At 57.6% G+C, this 14815-nt stretch overlaps 4 protein-coding genes across 4 annotated transcripts; 3 read left to right on the top strand and 1 right to left on the bottom strand.

Moving 5' to 3' along the window:
• Nucleotides 1-726: 726 nt before the first annotated feature.
• Nucleotides 727-4960, bottom strand: SCHCODRAFT_02039557 (uncharacterized protein). The gene is made up of 4 exons (XM_050341584.1): nucleotides 4599-4960; nucleotides 2541-4547; nucleotides 1017-2488; nucleotides 727-927 (listed from the first exon to the last, which is right to left on the bottom strand). The coding sequence occupies exons 1-4, from the start codon at nucleotides 4804-4806 to the stop codon at nucleotides 910-912; spliced, it is 3705 nt and encodes a 1234-aa protein (XP_050203131.1). The 5' UTR covers nucleotides 4807-4960; the 3' UTR covers nucleotides 727-909.
• Nucleotides 4961-5844: 884 nt separating this feature from the next.
• Nucleotides 5845-9019, top strand: SCHCODRAFT_02608248 (uncharacterized protein). Its single transcript, XM_050344303.1, has 11 exons — nucleotides 5845-6104; nucleotides 6160-6176; nucleotides 6230-6335; nucleotides 6385-6719; nucleotides 6770-6889; nucleotides 6939-7007; nucleotides 7067-7355; nucleotides 7418-7870; nucleotides 7921-8118; nucleotides 8177-8598; nucleotides 8648-9019. The coding sequence occupies exons 1-11, from the start codon at nucleotides 5977-5979 to the stop codon at nucleotides 8890-8892; spliced, it is 2382 nt and encodes a 793-aa protein (XP_050203130.1). The 5' UTR covers nucleotides 5845-5976; the 3' UTR covers nucleotides 8893-9019.
• Nucleotides 9020-9081: 62 nt separating this feature from the next.
• On the top strand, nucleotides 9082-13476 carry SCHCODRAFT_02563376 (uncharacterized protein). Its single transcript, XM_050343779.1, has 14 exons — nucleotides 9082-9609; nucleotides 9655-9985; nucleotides 10038-10630; nucleotides 10678-10934; nucleotides 10985-11486; nucleotides 11536-11556; nucleotides 11610-11650; nucleotides 11701-11844; nucleotides 11898-12432; nucleotides 12491-12708; nucleotides 12760-12835; nucleotides 12890-12929; nucleotides 12987-13114; nucleotides 13176-13476. The coding sequence occupies exons 1-14, from the start codon at nucleotides 9103-9105 to the stop codon at nucleotides 13446-13448; spliced, it is 3666 nt and encodes a 1221-aa protein (XP_050203129.1). The 5' UTR covers nucleotides 9082-9102; the 3' UTR covers nucleotides 13449-13476.
• A 562-nt stretch (nucleotides 13477-14038) lies between these two features.
• SCHCODRAFT_02483770 (uncharacterized protein) lies at nucleotides 14039-14568 on the top strand (the record flags this gene model as incomplete). The annotated part of the gene is made up of 4 exons (XM_003034798.2): nucleotides 14039-14199; nucleotides 14250-14314; nucleotides 14367-14465; nucleotides 14516-14568. 4 exons carry the CDS (start codon nucleotides 14039-14041, stop codon nucleotides 14566-14568), a joined length of 378 nt encoding a protein of 125 aa, XP_003034844.1.
• Between the last annotated feature and the right edge of the window lie 247 nt (nucleotides 14569-14815).

Below are 14815 nucleotides of genomic sequence, written 5' to 3'. Positions count from 1 at the left end.
ATTGGGCTGTTCGACGTGCCTCCCTTGCCTTCGTCCATGGAAGACTGACGAGAAGAGCTAGGGAAAAACATGCCCCCGTCCCCATGCGCATGGATGGTCTCCTCGCCACCTTCGTCCTCTATTTTATTGGCGACCGCGCCAAAAGACGACTCCCTCGAGGCAGGCTTGATCGTGCCAGAACGACCCCTCGTTATCAGCGGTGGCGGCGTGAAAACAGGTCGGCGCGGAGGCGACGATGCCCGAGATGCAGGTCTGCTAAACGGTGACTTCGCCCGAGAGGCTGGCCTGCTGAATGGCGACGTCGCTCGAGATGCAGGACGACTGAAAGGCGACGCTGGTCGGGAATCTGGCTTAGTGAAGGGTGATCCTGGCGTAGAAGCAGGCACGTTCCGAATTGACGCTGCCCTCGACGCTGGTCTGCTCATCGGCATTGCTCGTGAGGAAGGCCTGCTGATAGGGGACGCCGACTGGGAAGTCTCGCCAGCTGTACGCTGCCTGAATGCATCGAGATGTGAAGGTGCACTGGGTGTTCCTATCGACTGACGTCCAGTTGAGACTGTCGGTGAAGGACGAGACGATGATGCAATCTCAGAGGCTTGCACCGACGATCGCCGGCCCAGAGACAACGCAGGCGACGCCCGGCCTGATGATGAGGTTCCCCAAGTACGCCCCGACGCTCGTCGAGCTGCAATGGGCGACTTCGGTGGCTCGCGTGGGGCAGGCTTTGGCAAATCCTGTGGGTCGACCTTGCGAGGGCCCTCGTCCTGAGTGCTTTGGACCGCCATCGCGTGTGTCGCAGAAGACGAGCTCGACACGGGTGACGATGTATTCCGCACAAGCGTATCCCGCACAAGAGGAGAGTGAGCCGAGGGCGAGGTAGGTGACTCGGTGGAAGGTGGTCGAGCAGAATCATCGGGTACTTCGCGGCTAGCGACACTCGTAAGAGTCGATCTTCTCGATGGAGCGAGCACAGCGACGTCTTCCGAGTACCTACGCTCAGGCGAACGTGCACTAACTTCTTCATGCAGACCAGGACCAGCAGCCCCTCCGTCCATTTCTTGCGGCGTCGACCGCGCCATGTCTTCGAGAGCCTTGGCAAAGAGTACTTCAGGTGAAGCTCCATCCTCACATGTTGCGCTAGATAGCGCAGCGCCATCATCATGTGTATGGGATGGTGCTTGCTCGACGTGCTGTTCGACATGAGGCGGCGGTGGCAGGTAGTCCTCGTCTTCGACGGCTTCGTGCAGCGTAGTCTCGGCATCGAGAGAAGGCGACTGAATACCATGAATATCACTTGCAGACGTCTGCTGAGCGAAATTGTCGACGACGTCCCGAGGGATTGATGATGCGATCGAGTCAGATGGGCCATGCGTCGAAGGGCTGGGGGCATCGAAGACGGACAAAGGCGGCGTTGATTCGGCAGTTTGAGCAAGAGCTTCGTGGGGCGATATTGGCGTCAAGCTTGCGAAATGTTCAACCATATCAGGGGAAGGTCCTTGATCAGCTTCAGCGTCGACAGAATGAGGCCGTGTTAGGTGCGCGTCCTCATCGGATGGTGACAACGGCATGACCTCGTCAGCCGGGGGTGACTGAACACCTGCGATCGAATGTCCCTGCGGCTCGGCATCCAAGTAATTCCCAGACGATTGCGCATCCAGGACTGAGGGTGTTGCCTGTTCTTCCCCAATGAATGTCGCGGGCTGATCAACCGGGGCCGAGGGCATGGACGGCGCATCATCAAGAGTTGCCGTTAGACGTGCGTCCCCACTGACGGGTGGAGACTTCGCACTCTCGCTAATCGAAGCTAGCGGGGCAGACCTGTCTCCTGACACCAATTGCACGTCCTCCACTTGAGGTGTCGACTGAACGTCTTCCGACGCCTTGGACTGCACATCCAGCACCGGCTCCGCTGCGAAAGGATCCTCGGCCGACAGCATGAAGGAAGCGACCTCCATGACGGGCGTTTGCTGCAGATCAACTGCCTGAGGCGGCGACTGGGCTTCGGTCACAGGCGACACGGGTCCGTGTTCATCGACGACTGGCGCCTGCTGAGCATCAATAGCCACTGACGAGCGCTCGTCGATCTCGACCACAGGCGAGTGCTGGACAGTGTCTAGCACGGGCGTGTGCTGGACGATGTCTGGCGAGCGGTGAGCCGTATCCGCCACTGGCCAAGACTGGTTAGCCTCTACCGCAGGTATCTGCCAAGCGGCCTCAAACACCGGGGCGTGCTGTGCGTCCTCTGTCACGGGCGAGTGCTGAGCCGCTTCGATCATTGGCGTATGCTGGACATCCTCAGCTGCAGGCGTATGTTGAGCATCATCCTGTACTAGCGGCTGCGGCGGGTCCGACGCCTCCGGCGACATAAGGTCATAATAATCGTCGTAAGGCGGAGTCTCCACTTCCCGCGAATGCAGCGACTCGGGCGTCAGCGCATCAGCGACGTATTCGATGCTGTGCAAGCTGGCGTGCGGAGAGGGACCGGGAGCTATGATGCGGTGAGTTATGTGTCTTGGGAGGGGATCCGACCGAAGACGTACCTGCGGCTGGAGGCGATATGCCAGCGTCGCGCGGAGTTGGGGGAGTAGCCTGGTTTACATGGGCCACGTCCGCCATGAGCTCGTCCAGTTCGGTCGCAGGAGAAGGTGGTTCAACAGCGTAGTCGTCAATCGTGAAGCCATCGGCATCTTGAGGCGGGGAGGGACTGGGCGCAGCATGCTCGATATTGCGCTCCGTCAACGCAGGAGATCGCGCCGTGAGCGCGGGAGATTGCTCGGCGAGGTGCACGGCGCCCTCGTTTTCCTCAGCACCTTCACCGTCATCGAGAGCCGTATGCGAGGTCTCGGGGATGTCGTCGAGCGAGGAGCGCTTGATAGCATCCGCCTCCGGGGAAGACGCCACAGAATAATGGTCGTAGAGGTTCTGCAGCGTATCGTTCTCCCCAGGACGGACCGTCGGACTGGGCGACCTTGAGACATCATACGCCAGCTCCGCCGTGTCGTCCGACATATGCCCCGTGTGCCCAAACGAGGACCATGTGGCGTCCTCTGCTGGTGGCTCCGCGGCTTGACCAAAGGAGGATATCGTATCGTCCACTTCCGATCCCGGTGCTGCTTGTCCGAAGGAGGATATTGTGTCGTCGACTGCAGTGTACTCTGTAGTATCGCCCTCGGCGTGCAAGTCGATAGTATCATCGGACAGATCACCCTCGTCGGATTCCATGTGCTCGTAGTCCGTGATGATGTCGTGTTCCTCGGGCATCGGCGTAGCTGGCTCCTCCTGCGCTACCCAAGACTCGTTGTCTGGCTCCTCATGCGAAGGTAGCGGACTTCGTTGCGGTATGGGGCCGTGGAAGGTCGACTGCGCGTCGACATCGCTGAACGAGATGCGCTTCGCGGTTATCGAGTCAAACGACGAGTCCATTGAGGCATCACCCTCGAATAACACTTCATCACCGTGCTCGGGCCCTATATGCATGGCGGGAGATTGCCCGTACGCGTCTACGACATCCTCCTCTTCTTCTGGCGCCTCTGGACTAGCTTGAGGATCTGAATACATGGCCGTTGGTTGCCCGAACGTGTCCCACAGATCCGTCACACCAGAACCCTCCCCGGCCTCAAAGCTCAGATCTTCCGTGACGTCCGTAGCAGCCTCCATAGTCATACTGCTCGCTACCGATGCACGGTAAGCGTTCGGCGAGTCTAAATCGTCCTCCAGATTCGCGACGTCCGCGTCATCATGTGCATCGCCGTCGCCATTTTGTGCGAGGGACGCCGTCAGCAGCGGCGACGGAGGTATGTTGGAAAACCGTTGCGTGAGTGGAGAACCAAACACGCGCTCGGAGGGAGAGCCGAAGGGGGAGGAGAGCAACCCAAAGGTGGAGACGACCGAGGGACTCCGCGGGGGCGAGAGGGCGAACGGGCGCGGGCTCTGCCATTGCTCGGCGTAGCCAGAATCGAACGAGTTGTTGCCCTTAGCATGTGAGAGCTGGTCCAGGCCAGAGAGCCGCAGGTGCGAGAGCTCGACGGGAGATAGGATATCGGGAGTGGGTGCAGAGTTGGTCGAATGTGGCGAGTCCTCTTCGCATTCCGGTGATTGCTCGCGGTCCTGGTGCAGCCCGACGACGTTGCCTTGGGCAGGGGTGGTGGGGTCATGGGGCGCGTCGTTGGTAGGTTGTGGCGCGTCGGGTACCGCACGGTCCGGCTCGGTAGGTGGTTCCGCCTCCGGGGTCGGTCGTACGTCTTCTGCTGGCGCTGGTCGCTCCTCCGAGTCATCCGCGTCGTCCACGTCCTCATCCTCTCTAATAACACCCTTGAGGGCGTCGAGGAGGTTGTTCATACGCGGAGACCGCGGCGGGGAGCGGTACGAGTGTGGGGAGTCGACAATAACCGCTGGGCCCTCGGGCGTACGCCGAACGTCCACTTCGCTGGGAGGGCTCGCATGTATGACAGTAGGGCCGCCGGGGACCTTGATTTGGACATTATGCAAGAAGTTGCACGACTCGGCGAAGAGGCATTTGCCTTGCTGGTAGAATGGGCACGGCCGGGCTGTCGGATGCAATTAGTTCAAGTTCGCGGATTACGACGCGGTAAACGCACTCTTCACGCGCCACGGCGCCTCAATTGCGGTCATAGCAATGCATGGACTGCTGCTCCAGCTGGCAGGTAGGGAGTGGCGAATGCGACGGCCGAGTGTGGAAAAGAACGAAGATGTGTTGAGACGCGACTCAACGTTGATGCCGTCGCTCGCACGTGCACGCTTGGATGTTGCCTTCTCTCCTGCTACTGGCGCGACATTCTCGCGCATAGGGAATTATAGGATGTACTGGGTATACGATACAAGAAGATACAGTTGGATGGAATGAGCGTCGTGGTCGTGGTGGTAAATTGGTGGTATGGGGATCGATGCGTGCCCCAAGCATACCCCGTATCAAATTCCGGGGTCCGCAGGCCACGATGGGCGCATTGCGATCTGGAATGAGGACTAGAGCTGAGCTAGAGTTGGTCGAAATGCGGGCACTGTGGCTCTGCAGAGGATCTCTGCCTCCTTTCTCGGGAATGGTAGGAAACTGCAGAGCAACCCGGATTCACCCCTCTCACGTCAAGCGTCGGGAAAAGCTACATGCCCTACAGTGAGGACCATCCTCCGATCCCAAGGTGAAGGACGGATGGCAACGAAGGTAGCTCACAAGAATGAACACGACCTGCGTCTCTGTCCTCTCAAGAGGGAGCAATGCAGATGCAACTGCTATCGTTTGGGAGTCGACTATCCGGGAAGCCCCTGTGTTGCCACCGCTTGGTTGGGGGATAGCGCTGAGCACTACCCAGAATTGCCAGGTAACTTGGTGGTCCCTAAATGGCCTAAACCGCTGGAGTTCCGTGTATAACCTGGGAATTCCAACTTTGTGGATTAAAGACGATTGCCACGGAATTGAAGGTTGCGATCAAAACCAACGTCCGATCAATTTTGTCGATCACCGCGGAAGCAAAGTCTAACTTGAAAGGACACCCTGCAGCTCCCATGATGGTTCGTCCCCTGCCACGGGGTCGACTCGCCATCTACAAAGCGTACCCCTTTGTATTCAGGAAGCTAGGTGTCTCTGGCCGTGACCATATATCCCACGTCGGTCTCGACGTCCCGACGAGAGGAAAGCAATTCTACGTCATTTTTCCCCCGTATATCCTCTCTCTCGCCTTTCTACCTGCCCCAATCCGATGCACAGCAACTTCTGAATACTAGTAGACCATGCAATACTATCGCGGCGCCTATCTGCGGAGTTTACCACGCACTTCTCGGCATTCCCGCTCTGTCCCCCCTTCTAGCCGTAACGCTCGTTCCATCGATGGACATCGAAGATGTACCTAGAGCGTGGCCTACACGCTGCTGAAGGCACCTTCAAAAGAGGTTTCGCGCCTCGGAGGCGGCGTCTTTCGCTCCTCCATGAGCGATCCCTCCTCACCGACCTCTATGGATAGCATGTCGATTCCTAGCTCTCCTGCTATGCATTCCTCGAGCGGAGACGATGGCGTGGGTCTCTCAAATCCTCAGATATCCAGCAGGAGTCGGGCTATGCTCGACCTTGTCAACAAGTTGCACGCCATTGGGTACGTCCGTTGCTGTAGCTTTGTGATTCGCGCTGGCACTCATCCATACTTTCAGGATACGCGCCGAGATAGGTGAGCATTCGCATCGGCCACTTCGACAAGTCGCTGACCCAAGCGCCAACTAGATCTGCCCCAGATCGCCGTCATCGGCTCGCAGAGCGCGGGCAAGTCGTCACTCATTGAGGCCATATCGGGCATCACACTGCCTCGCGCAGCCGGTACATGTACTCGGTAATTACCTCCAGATATTGCAACTGGACAACCAATGACCATAGTCCAGCTGCCCCACCGAGTGCCTACTCTCGCATTCCTCAACGCCCTGGCAATGCATCGTCACCCTCCGATTCTGGACGGATGCCAGAGGTCAGGCGCTCGCCATGCCCCGTAGCGTCACCTTCGGCACCGCCATCACGGAGCGGCACCTGGTCGAGGAACGCATCCGGCGCGCGCAGCGGGCCATTCTCAACCCCAGTGTCCCGGTCGACCACTTCCTTGCCGATGACTACGACGCGGACGAGCCTGCCAGTGACACCCAGCTGACGTTCTCGCGGAACTGCATCGAGCTGAAGATCAGTGGTCCTGATGTGGCGGATCTATCGTTTATTGACCTGCCTGGTGCGTGATTGGATTGCTAAGCCTGCGAGGACGATGCTGATGGGTTTCAGGTCTCATTGCGAGCGTCAGCCGCACCGGGAACACCAGCGATATCCAGCTGGTCGAAGCCCTAGTCAAGTCCTATATTGAGAAGCCCAGCTGCGTTATCCTCCTTACTGTCACCTGCGAAAGTACGCATATCTGAGCACAACCTCTACTGTGACGCTGACAGACACACAGCCGATTTCGAGAATCAGCCTGCGTATGGCCTTGCGAAACAGTACGACAGAGACGGCAAGCGCACCGTCGGTATGTGTCACCTTTCCCAACTCTCCGCCTTCCGCGCGCTCACCCTTCGTCCATTCAAGGCGTCCTCACCAAGCCCGACCGCATCCCCACCGGCGAGGAGACCCGATGGCTCTCCTTCATAAAGAACATCGTCGAGCCTCTCGACAACAATTGGTTCTGCGTCAAGCAGCCGAGCTCCCAGGACCTCAAGCAGGGCATCTCGTACAAGCAGGCGCGCGTACGAGAGGACGAGTTCTTCTCGTCGACGCCCCCGTGGACGGATCTGGAGGCGGTGTACCAGCGCTACCTCCGCACTCCAAATCTGGTCGAGCGCCTGAGTAATATACTTTCAGACTTGATTTCGAAGAGGTGAGTGGTGGTGGCTTTTGAGAGAGCTTGGCGAGGTTGCTGATGGGGTCATTGTGTTACAGGCTTCCGGAGATATACGAGGAGGTGCAGAGGGGCGTGGAGAGTGCGCGCGAGAGTCTATCCCAACTGCCCAAGGAACCGTCGAAGGACCCCATCACGGACATCACGACGATCCTACACGCCTTCGCAATGGACGTCGGCAAGGCCGTGCGCGGTGTGCCCAAGCGAGACGGGCTGCACCAGACGGTCCGTCCCTCGCAGGACAGGTTCCGCAAGGCGATTCGACAGACGGCGCCGGACTTCCGCCCGTACGAGAGGCGACACCGAGGCAAGCGTGCGTTCAGCAAGCCGACATTCTTGAAAAACGAAGATGGGGACGACGAAGAATCGGACGACGACGGTGGTAGCGACTCGGATTCGCAGTCGGATGACGGGTCTTCCTCGTCCAGTTCCCCAAATATTCCCGAGACTGCGCGCACGATCTATATCGACGAGGTCATGAAGCGGGCGAAGAAGTCGGTCATTCTTGATCACGTTCCGTAAGATGACGCTGACCACCGCACAGTGCGCGATCTCGCGAATTACCAGGAAATTACCCCTTCATCATACAGGAGGAGTACATCTCCGACTTCACGAGCAAGTGGGCAGGACCAGCTCAGGCTCTCTGCGACACTGTTTTCTCTCGAATCAGATTGCAGGTCGATCAGCTCGCCTCGAGACATTTTGGTAGCTACGGGCAGGGAACGCTGGAGCATCGTGTCAAGTATGTGTCTTTGACTATGCTTAGTACGACTATGACGCTGATGCCAATGGACTTGCAGGGTGATCTTGCAGGAGCGCCTTAAGCAGCTGCAGGAGCGGACCAAGGAACGCATCGATTGGCTTGTCGAGCTGGAGCAGGCGCCGTTCACGCTCAACACGCACTATCTGCAAGACTACACGGACAAATTTATGTCCTATTACAAAAGCGCCCGCCAGTCCCAGTCAAACGAGGGTCTCATGGCGAAAATACGCGAGCATGCGAAGCCTTCCGCGTCATCTCTGTTTCCTCCTGCGCGACAGCGCCAGCCTTTCGCACAGAGTCCGGGGTATGATGCTCCCACGGGCATCGAGAAGGTCCTCGCTGGCGCGGTCGAGGTCGGCATCACGGGCACCAAGGCAGAGGATGTGGCCCGGCTTCTGGCTCCCGATGCTATGGAGCCCGCGTTGCATATTATGGCTGACGTTCGAGCCTACTTTCAAAGTGCGTCTACCCATCAGCATCTCATGATACTGCTAACACCCCTCTGTAGTTGCCTACAAACGCTTTGCGGACAACATCCCCCTCGCCATCGACCAGGAGCTCGTGCGCGGTATCGAACGCCGCCTTCCATACGTAATGCTCACAGGGCTACATATCCACGGTCCGAATGGAGAGAGAATATGCAAGGAGCTCGCGGAGGAGAGTCCGCAGGTTGCGATGAAGAGGGAGGAATTGCGCCAGCGCATCGAGCGGATGACGGCTGCGAGCGAAGAGTTGATGGATTTCGGCCGTTGATCTCTCTCTGCTCTTTCCACTGTATCTGTATTTGTATCTCACGTAGATACTATCTCCTCTTTTGCTCCCCAAGCAGTATATCCTGTAGCGCGCAATTGTCACGATGACTCACGCAAAATGCCATGTGAGCATTTGAACATTGGCCGGAGAGACGGGCCGCCGTGCAAATCGACTTTCACTCCGACGCCCAAGCGCCCGACGCGACGCGCAATGACTTGCTCATCCTGCTGCTCCTCGTGCGCCCAGAATGTACCCAAGACTATCCCCATATCTACTCTAGACCATGACCGCTTCAATCTCGCGCAATTCTTGCCAGCTGGAATCATCACGATCACTGCACGCCCTGAAGCGCTGGCCGCTTTCTGCGAACACGCACACGCCGACGATAGCTGGCATCCCTTCCCCTTCTCGGATCTGAGTAAGGTGCTCAGCCTTGCGATGACGCCTCGTGACGATGAGCTTCTACGCGGTCTACATCACTTGGTTTACCACCTCTTCCTGTCGATCACCTACCGCGTTGTTGGGTCAACAGTGTACTTCAGGACATACCTGGTGCCATGGGATTTACCGAAGATGGAAGGGCGCTTGAGGAACAGACATCCTGACATAGTAAATGCGGCGAGGAAGCAGCTGTGCAATGTTCTGCTCAGGATAGATCGGGACCCACGAAGTTGGGATGGGGGCATGGTGACGGAAGTGCCTACAACATTCGTGCGTGTCCCTACACTCCGAGCATCTGCATTTGCTGAAACTCTCCCCCAGGATATACGTACACTATCAGAAATATACAGCGACTTGCCCTCCCCACTCCCGTCTACCGATCGCTCTGGCGTCGACAGCTGGTTACTATCTGAGAACTACACATCATCTAGCCTAAACCTTCGAAGTGACCTTTACAAGTATCAACGAGAAACTGTTGCTGCGATGATACAGCGCGAGGGCACACCCGCATTCATCTCCGATCCACTCTACACGTCCTTCGCCAGCGTCGATGGAGCATCACAACTATGGCACCAGCCTGGGACCTTCGAATTCTTGCGCGACAGGCCCATAACAGAATCGACGCGTGGGGGCATACTTTGCGAGGAACTTGGTGCGCATTATGGAGTCTTTCATCCTGAGACACTCTCCTTACACACATTCAGGTACCGGAAAGACTGTCATGATCATATCCCTCATTCTCGCCACCCTCCACGAACTTCCTGATCCGGAGCCCACTGTCATGGACACGCGTCCCGTACTTACGCCCCTCTCACTGCGCCATTTTCCCGATGCCGACAATATCCTTGCCCGGAAGCGCTCTACCGGCAACAAGAAAGCCAAAGTAGCACACAGTGTGCCCTCCCTCGTCGAGCTCCTGCTGCACAAGGCTCGCACCCATCCCGCCGCCCTCGGCACGGACGACCTCTCATGCCCTGCCGGCATGTCGGAGAAGCGCGCAACCTTGCTCGAGCAGATGCAGAGCTTGCAGCTCGACAAGGTCCTTCGTGCAAATACGCCATTCTATCATGCCTATCGAGACAGCGACATCGCCGCTGAACGACCGCAACGGTTCAAAGCCGATGAGGGACCGCGACGAATGTACCTCTCGCCAGCTACGCTCATCGTCGTGCCGCCGATGCTGTTGCAGCAATGGACGCAAGAGATCGTGAAACACTGCGAAGAGCAACCAAGAGTTCTTACGCTGGCGGGGCGCGATGAGATTCCGAACGTTATCGCGCTGGCCAACGACTACGACGTAGGTCACTTTCTGTTGAGAACACATTGGAATTGACAAGAGCACAGATCATCCTCATGACATACCCTCGTTTCTCAGACGAGGCGAACCGCACGGATGTTGAGCGACTGCATGTTTGGGATGTCTGCTTGTGCGCGGAGCTGTCGAGGACGCGGGTGCCGAACTGTCGCTGCCAGGTAGCGAGGGTCTCGCCTCTACTTCAGATACGATGGAAGCGCCTTGTTATTGACGAGGGTCACGTCTCTGCCTCACTCGACTCCAACCTCGTTCCCTTAACCAAGTTGCTGAGCGTCGAGAGGAAATGGTGAACTTGGACACACAGTTCTTTCGAAACACCTGCTCATCTGTCTTCAGGGTGGTCACCGGCACACCAACCACCAACCTCCTCGGACTCAGCTTCGGCGACCACACCGCCTCCGAGGCAGAGGACGCAGCTGCTCCTGAAGACGACTCGGAGCCTGAACACGATCTGGATTCCACGGACACCTCACCCCCCGCCGCCCCGCGCATCTGGACGCGCTACGACGCCAAAGACCTGTGCAAGCTCGGGAACATGCTTGCCCACTTTGTCGGCGTCCCCCGGCTCGCGCGCGCCTCGGGGCTCTTCGCCTCGCACGTCAAGGCACCGCTGCTCGACAAGCGCGGGCCGCGGCCTGGTGCGATCCAGGTGCTCACGCAGGTCATGGCAAGCTGCATGCTGCGGCATCGGATCGAGGATGTGGAGAAGGACGTGGTGCTGCCCAAGGTGGCGAGGGAGCATGTGTTGCTGGATATGGACCCGTATGCGATTAAGTCGTATAATGCACTGCAGGGGGTTATTACAGTGAACGCGGTGCAGTCTCAGCGGGAAGATATGGTAGGATTTCGATCTCAGGGTGTAATGGAGACGCTGACGATTCATATAGGACTACATGTTCCACCCCAGGGTGCGCGGACTTACCAGCTATTCCACCCATCGGTCGCTTACAATTTCCCACAGAACACGGAGTATCTGCAAGCTACCGTACGCAATATGTCGCAGTGAGTATGAGCTGGCATATCCAGGACCTCCAGACTCACTGCCGCCCTAGGTTGATGTTCTGGAAGGTCGACGACAGGTTCTACAACGCGGAAGAGCTGGAGAAGACGGAGGAAGCGAGTATAGCAAAGGCCATAGAACGAGGCTCTCCAGAGGACGACATACGAGCTCTCAATGAGGCATACGAACGTATCGTGTTCGTATCCTTCCCCTCCATGGCTTACCCTTGCATAGCTGATTGCCATTCAGACGTGTAGCCAGCCAAGACCAACTCTGGAGGGACATGCAGACGAGAGAAGATGTCGTCTTCCGCGTTGAAGGCATGCCACGCCGCGTCCTCAATGCGTGGACAGTCACAAGAGTGCCTGGGATCGTACCAGCCACAGACACCAGCGGGTACATCCACGCCACGCGACTCCTGGCGCTGAAGAACGAGGTGCAGCGGGATCCATTCACTGACGTCGACGAGCTCGTGCGCCTCGGACATGCGTACGACGACGTCGATGTGAAGCAGCGCAGATTCAATGACGCGTACGAGCGGCGTTCGAAGGCGTGGCGAAGGAAGAATGGAGAGGGGAGCAAGGCGCAGGGACCGCAGCAGCCTGCTCCGCCGAAGGAGGTGCTCGAAGGGATGCAGACAGAGCTACGGAAAGCGCTCAAGGTGCAGGAGAGCTTGCAACGCAGAACGGTCTCTGGAGCCAGGAAGTTCTTCGGCGAGTCGCCCCTCGCGGGCGTGCGTATACTCTCTTCGACGTCTTCGAAGCTGAACTACGTCATGAACGAGGTGAGATAAAACACTTCCGGTGCCTATGAGTTGTGCAGGGACTCACCTTGCTTTCTAGGTCTTGCGGTATTCCGGAGACGAGAAGTTTCTAATCTTCTCCGAGTCGCCGCTGACGCTGGCGTACATCGAAGAAGCTCTGCAACTGCTCGAGGTCAGATACATGCGGTTCACGACGGAGGCGAAGCCAAGGCAGCGAGAACAGATGGTGATGACATTCGAGACCTCCGACGTCTACCGTGTGTTCTTGATGGAGCTCAAGTACGGTGCCCGAGGACTGTAAGGCCCGCTTGACTGTGCTCGTGGATGGTGGCGCTGACCATGTCGCAGCAACCTCGTTTCCGCTTCCCGGGTGATCTTCTGCGAGCCGGTCTGGCAAGCGGACGTAGAGAGTCAAGCTATCAAGGTGGCTATCCCTACCTCACCATGTTGGATCCGACCTGACCTAGAGTTCATTCAGCGAGTCCACCGAATCGGACAAAAGCGAAGCGAGGTTAACGGTGAGCTGTCACCATCCGTTCTCATGAAAGGCATTCATGGTGACGATCCGGGTGCAGTGAAGACCCTCATTATACGAGGAACAGCCGAGGAGAACATGCTGTCTCGCCGCCTCGAGCTCGAAGGAAAACACCTCGCTAAGATGCCGAAAGTGCTAGACGAGGCTGGGATTCGACACTACATCGCTGTGCGTACAGAAAGGTCGATCACTCTACCAAGCACCGAGCTAACCTTCTTCTATGACATAGCATCCCTCATTCATTACCGAGTCCCCTACCCTCACCAGTCCCTTGAATGTCCCGCTCCTCACCGTGCGCCGAGGGCCAGACGAATCTTCTGGCGAATCGGAGTCCAGTGCATTGACTATTCGACCACCACCGTCTTCCACCGGTGTATCCTCCCCGATGAAGAGGGTACGCATAGCCGACGAACGCGCGGACGATGCCGTGCTTGTGCACAAGACTGTGAAGTTACCCTCGAGTCCGCCACCGTCGAAGAAGCGAAGGGTCCACTTCGCGTAGATTCTAGTGCCCAAGGGTATGTTTCGAGGTCGGTGCAGTTCCTGAGCCGTATCGTCCCAACATAGCTAAGGCGCTGTCTTTCTAGGAGGTTCTCGCGCAGGCGTCGTGCATGCCTCGCCACATCTTGGCTGTCCAGTTGTTTACTGCGTTCACGCTCGGCTTGCCATATGCTTGATCACGCCACGTGGTCGACACATACGGTGATCACCTTCTTTACCTCTGTCCGTCCACGAGACCGCTCTTGGACCGATCTTTGCGATGTGTATGCGCCTCTCATGACCAGCGGCGAAGATGCCCGAGGCGCGATCTCGCTTCCTTCGCCATACAAGCACAGCAGCTCGTTCAACTCGCGGCGTATGTTTTCAGCCGGAAGTGGGGTCAGCACGGCAAACTCAGCGGTCCAGGCAGCCCGCGCGGTGCAGTGAAGTCATCCCACCGCAGGCGGCAGCCGATCTCAGGATCTCAGTGTATTTTTGTCATATCCCGTAGCCCTCTATATAAGCTTGCGCATTCTTGGTTTGCTCCCCCATCTTCAGTTCCGTTCATTGAGCGCTCTGCAGTACACGCCTACGATCTCACGAATCACGACCATGTTCTTCTTCGTCTCCTTCATTGCCACCCTCGCCCTCGCCGTCCAGGCCATCCCTGTCGCGCCTGTGGCTCGCGCTGCCCTCGACGTCTGGGTCCCGCATATCCTGACCCCCAACGCGGAGACCGTCTGGACCATCGGCGAGCCGGCCAACGTTACCTGGTATGTGAATACTAGTTGTCAGCATAGAACGTTTCTCATGCCACTTGAAGGGACACCTCTGACGCGCCTGAGCAAATCAGCAACGGCGCTGCCGTTCAGCTGAGGAAGGGCACCCGTGAGTCGCATCGTCCATGGAACAAGTCAACAGTTGCTGATGCGCTATGCAGCGATCGGTTGGCTCGCGCAGGACTTCGACTTGCGCGCCGGCTATGTCGAGGTGACCGTCCCCGAGGACCTTGAGCCCGGCAACGACTACAGCATCACTCGTGCGTGTCACTTGTCTCTGATGTTTTCCGCTTGCTCACACCCAAGCTAGTCTTCGGCGACTCTGGCAACATCAGCGAGGAATTCACGATTAAGGCGGCCTAAATCACCAGGCAGATGCCAATGGCCTGAATCATCATAGGCCAACGGTGGCTAGAGTGGTTGACACGGACGCTCTGCCCCGCGATGACTGAATGCCCCTCGCGATGGCTGACCATATGCATCGCGACGGGTGAACAATGAATGATGTACAATGGACTATAACGGACTTCACGGACTGACGCATTTTGTGGAATATTGACACGGACAAGGGTAGTACTAGCGCCTGTACTGTATGTGTATAACCTACTGT

The sequence above is a fragment of the Schizophyllum commune genome, assembly GCF_000143185.2.
Source record: "Schizophyllum commune H4-8 unplaced genomic scaffold SCHCOscaffold_1, whole genome shotgun sequence".
In the NCBI taxonomy this organism is placed as follows: domain Eukaryota; kingdom Fungi; phylum Basidiomycota; class Agaricomycetes; order Agaricales; family Schizophyllaceae; genus Schizophyllum; species Schizophyllum commune.
The sequence above is the reverse complement of the archived record's forward strand: the minus strand, read 5'-3'. Positions and strand labels throughout refer to the sequence as shown.

Bases quoted from the DNA above. Each gene is read 5' to 3' on its own strand.
- SCHCODRAFT_02039557 (XM_050341584.1), bottom strand. From the start codon at position 4,806: ATGCGCGAGAATGTCGCGCCAGTAGCAGGAGAGAAGGCAACATCCAAG. The intron at 4,548-4,598 runs GTGCGTTTACCG...TGCATCCGACAG, and splicing joins GGCGCCGTGGCGCGTGAAGA to CCCGGCCGTGCCCATTCTAC. The intron at 2,489-2,540 runs GTACGTCTTCGG...ACCGCATCATAG, and splicing joins CATATCGCCTCCAGCCGCAG to CTCCCGGTCCCTCTCCGCAC.
- SCHCODRAFT_02608248 (XM_050344303.1), top strand. From the start codon at position 5,977: ATGTCGATTCCTAGCTCTCCTGCTATGCATTCCTCGAGCGGAGACGAT. The intron at 6,720-6,769 runs GTGCGTGATTGG...GATGGGTTTCAG, and splicing joins ATCGTTTATTGACCTGCCTG to GTCTCATTGCGAGCGTCAGC. The intron at 8,119-8,176 runs GTATGTGTCTTT...ATGGACTTGCAG, and splicing joins ACGCTGGAGCATCGTGTCAA to GGTGATCTTGCAGGAGCGCC.
- SCHCODRAFT_02563376 (XM_050343779.1), top strand. From the start codon at position 9,103: ATGACTTGCTCATCCTGCTGCTCCTCGTGCGCCCAGAATGTACCCAAG. The intron at 9,986-10,037 runs GTGCGCATTATG...ACACACATTCAG, and splicing joins CATACTTTGCGAGGAACTTG to GTACCGGAAAGACTGTCATG. The intron at 12,930-12,986 runs GTGAGCTGTCAC...ATCCGGGTGCAG, and splicing joins AAAGCGAAGCGAGGTTAACG to TGAAGACCCTCATTATACGA.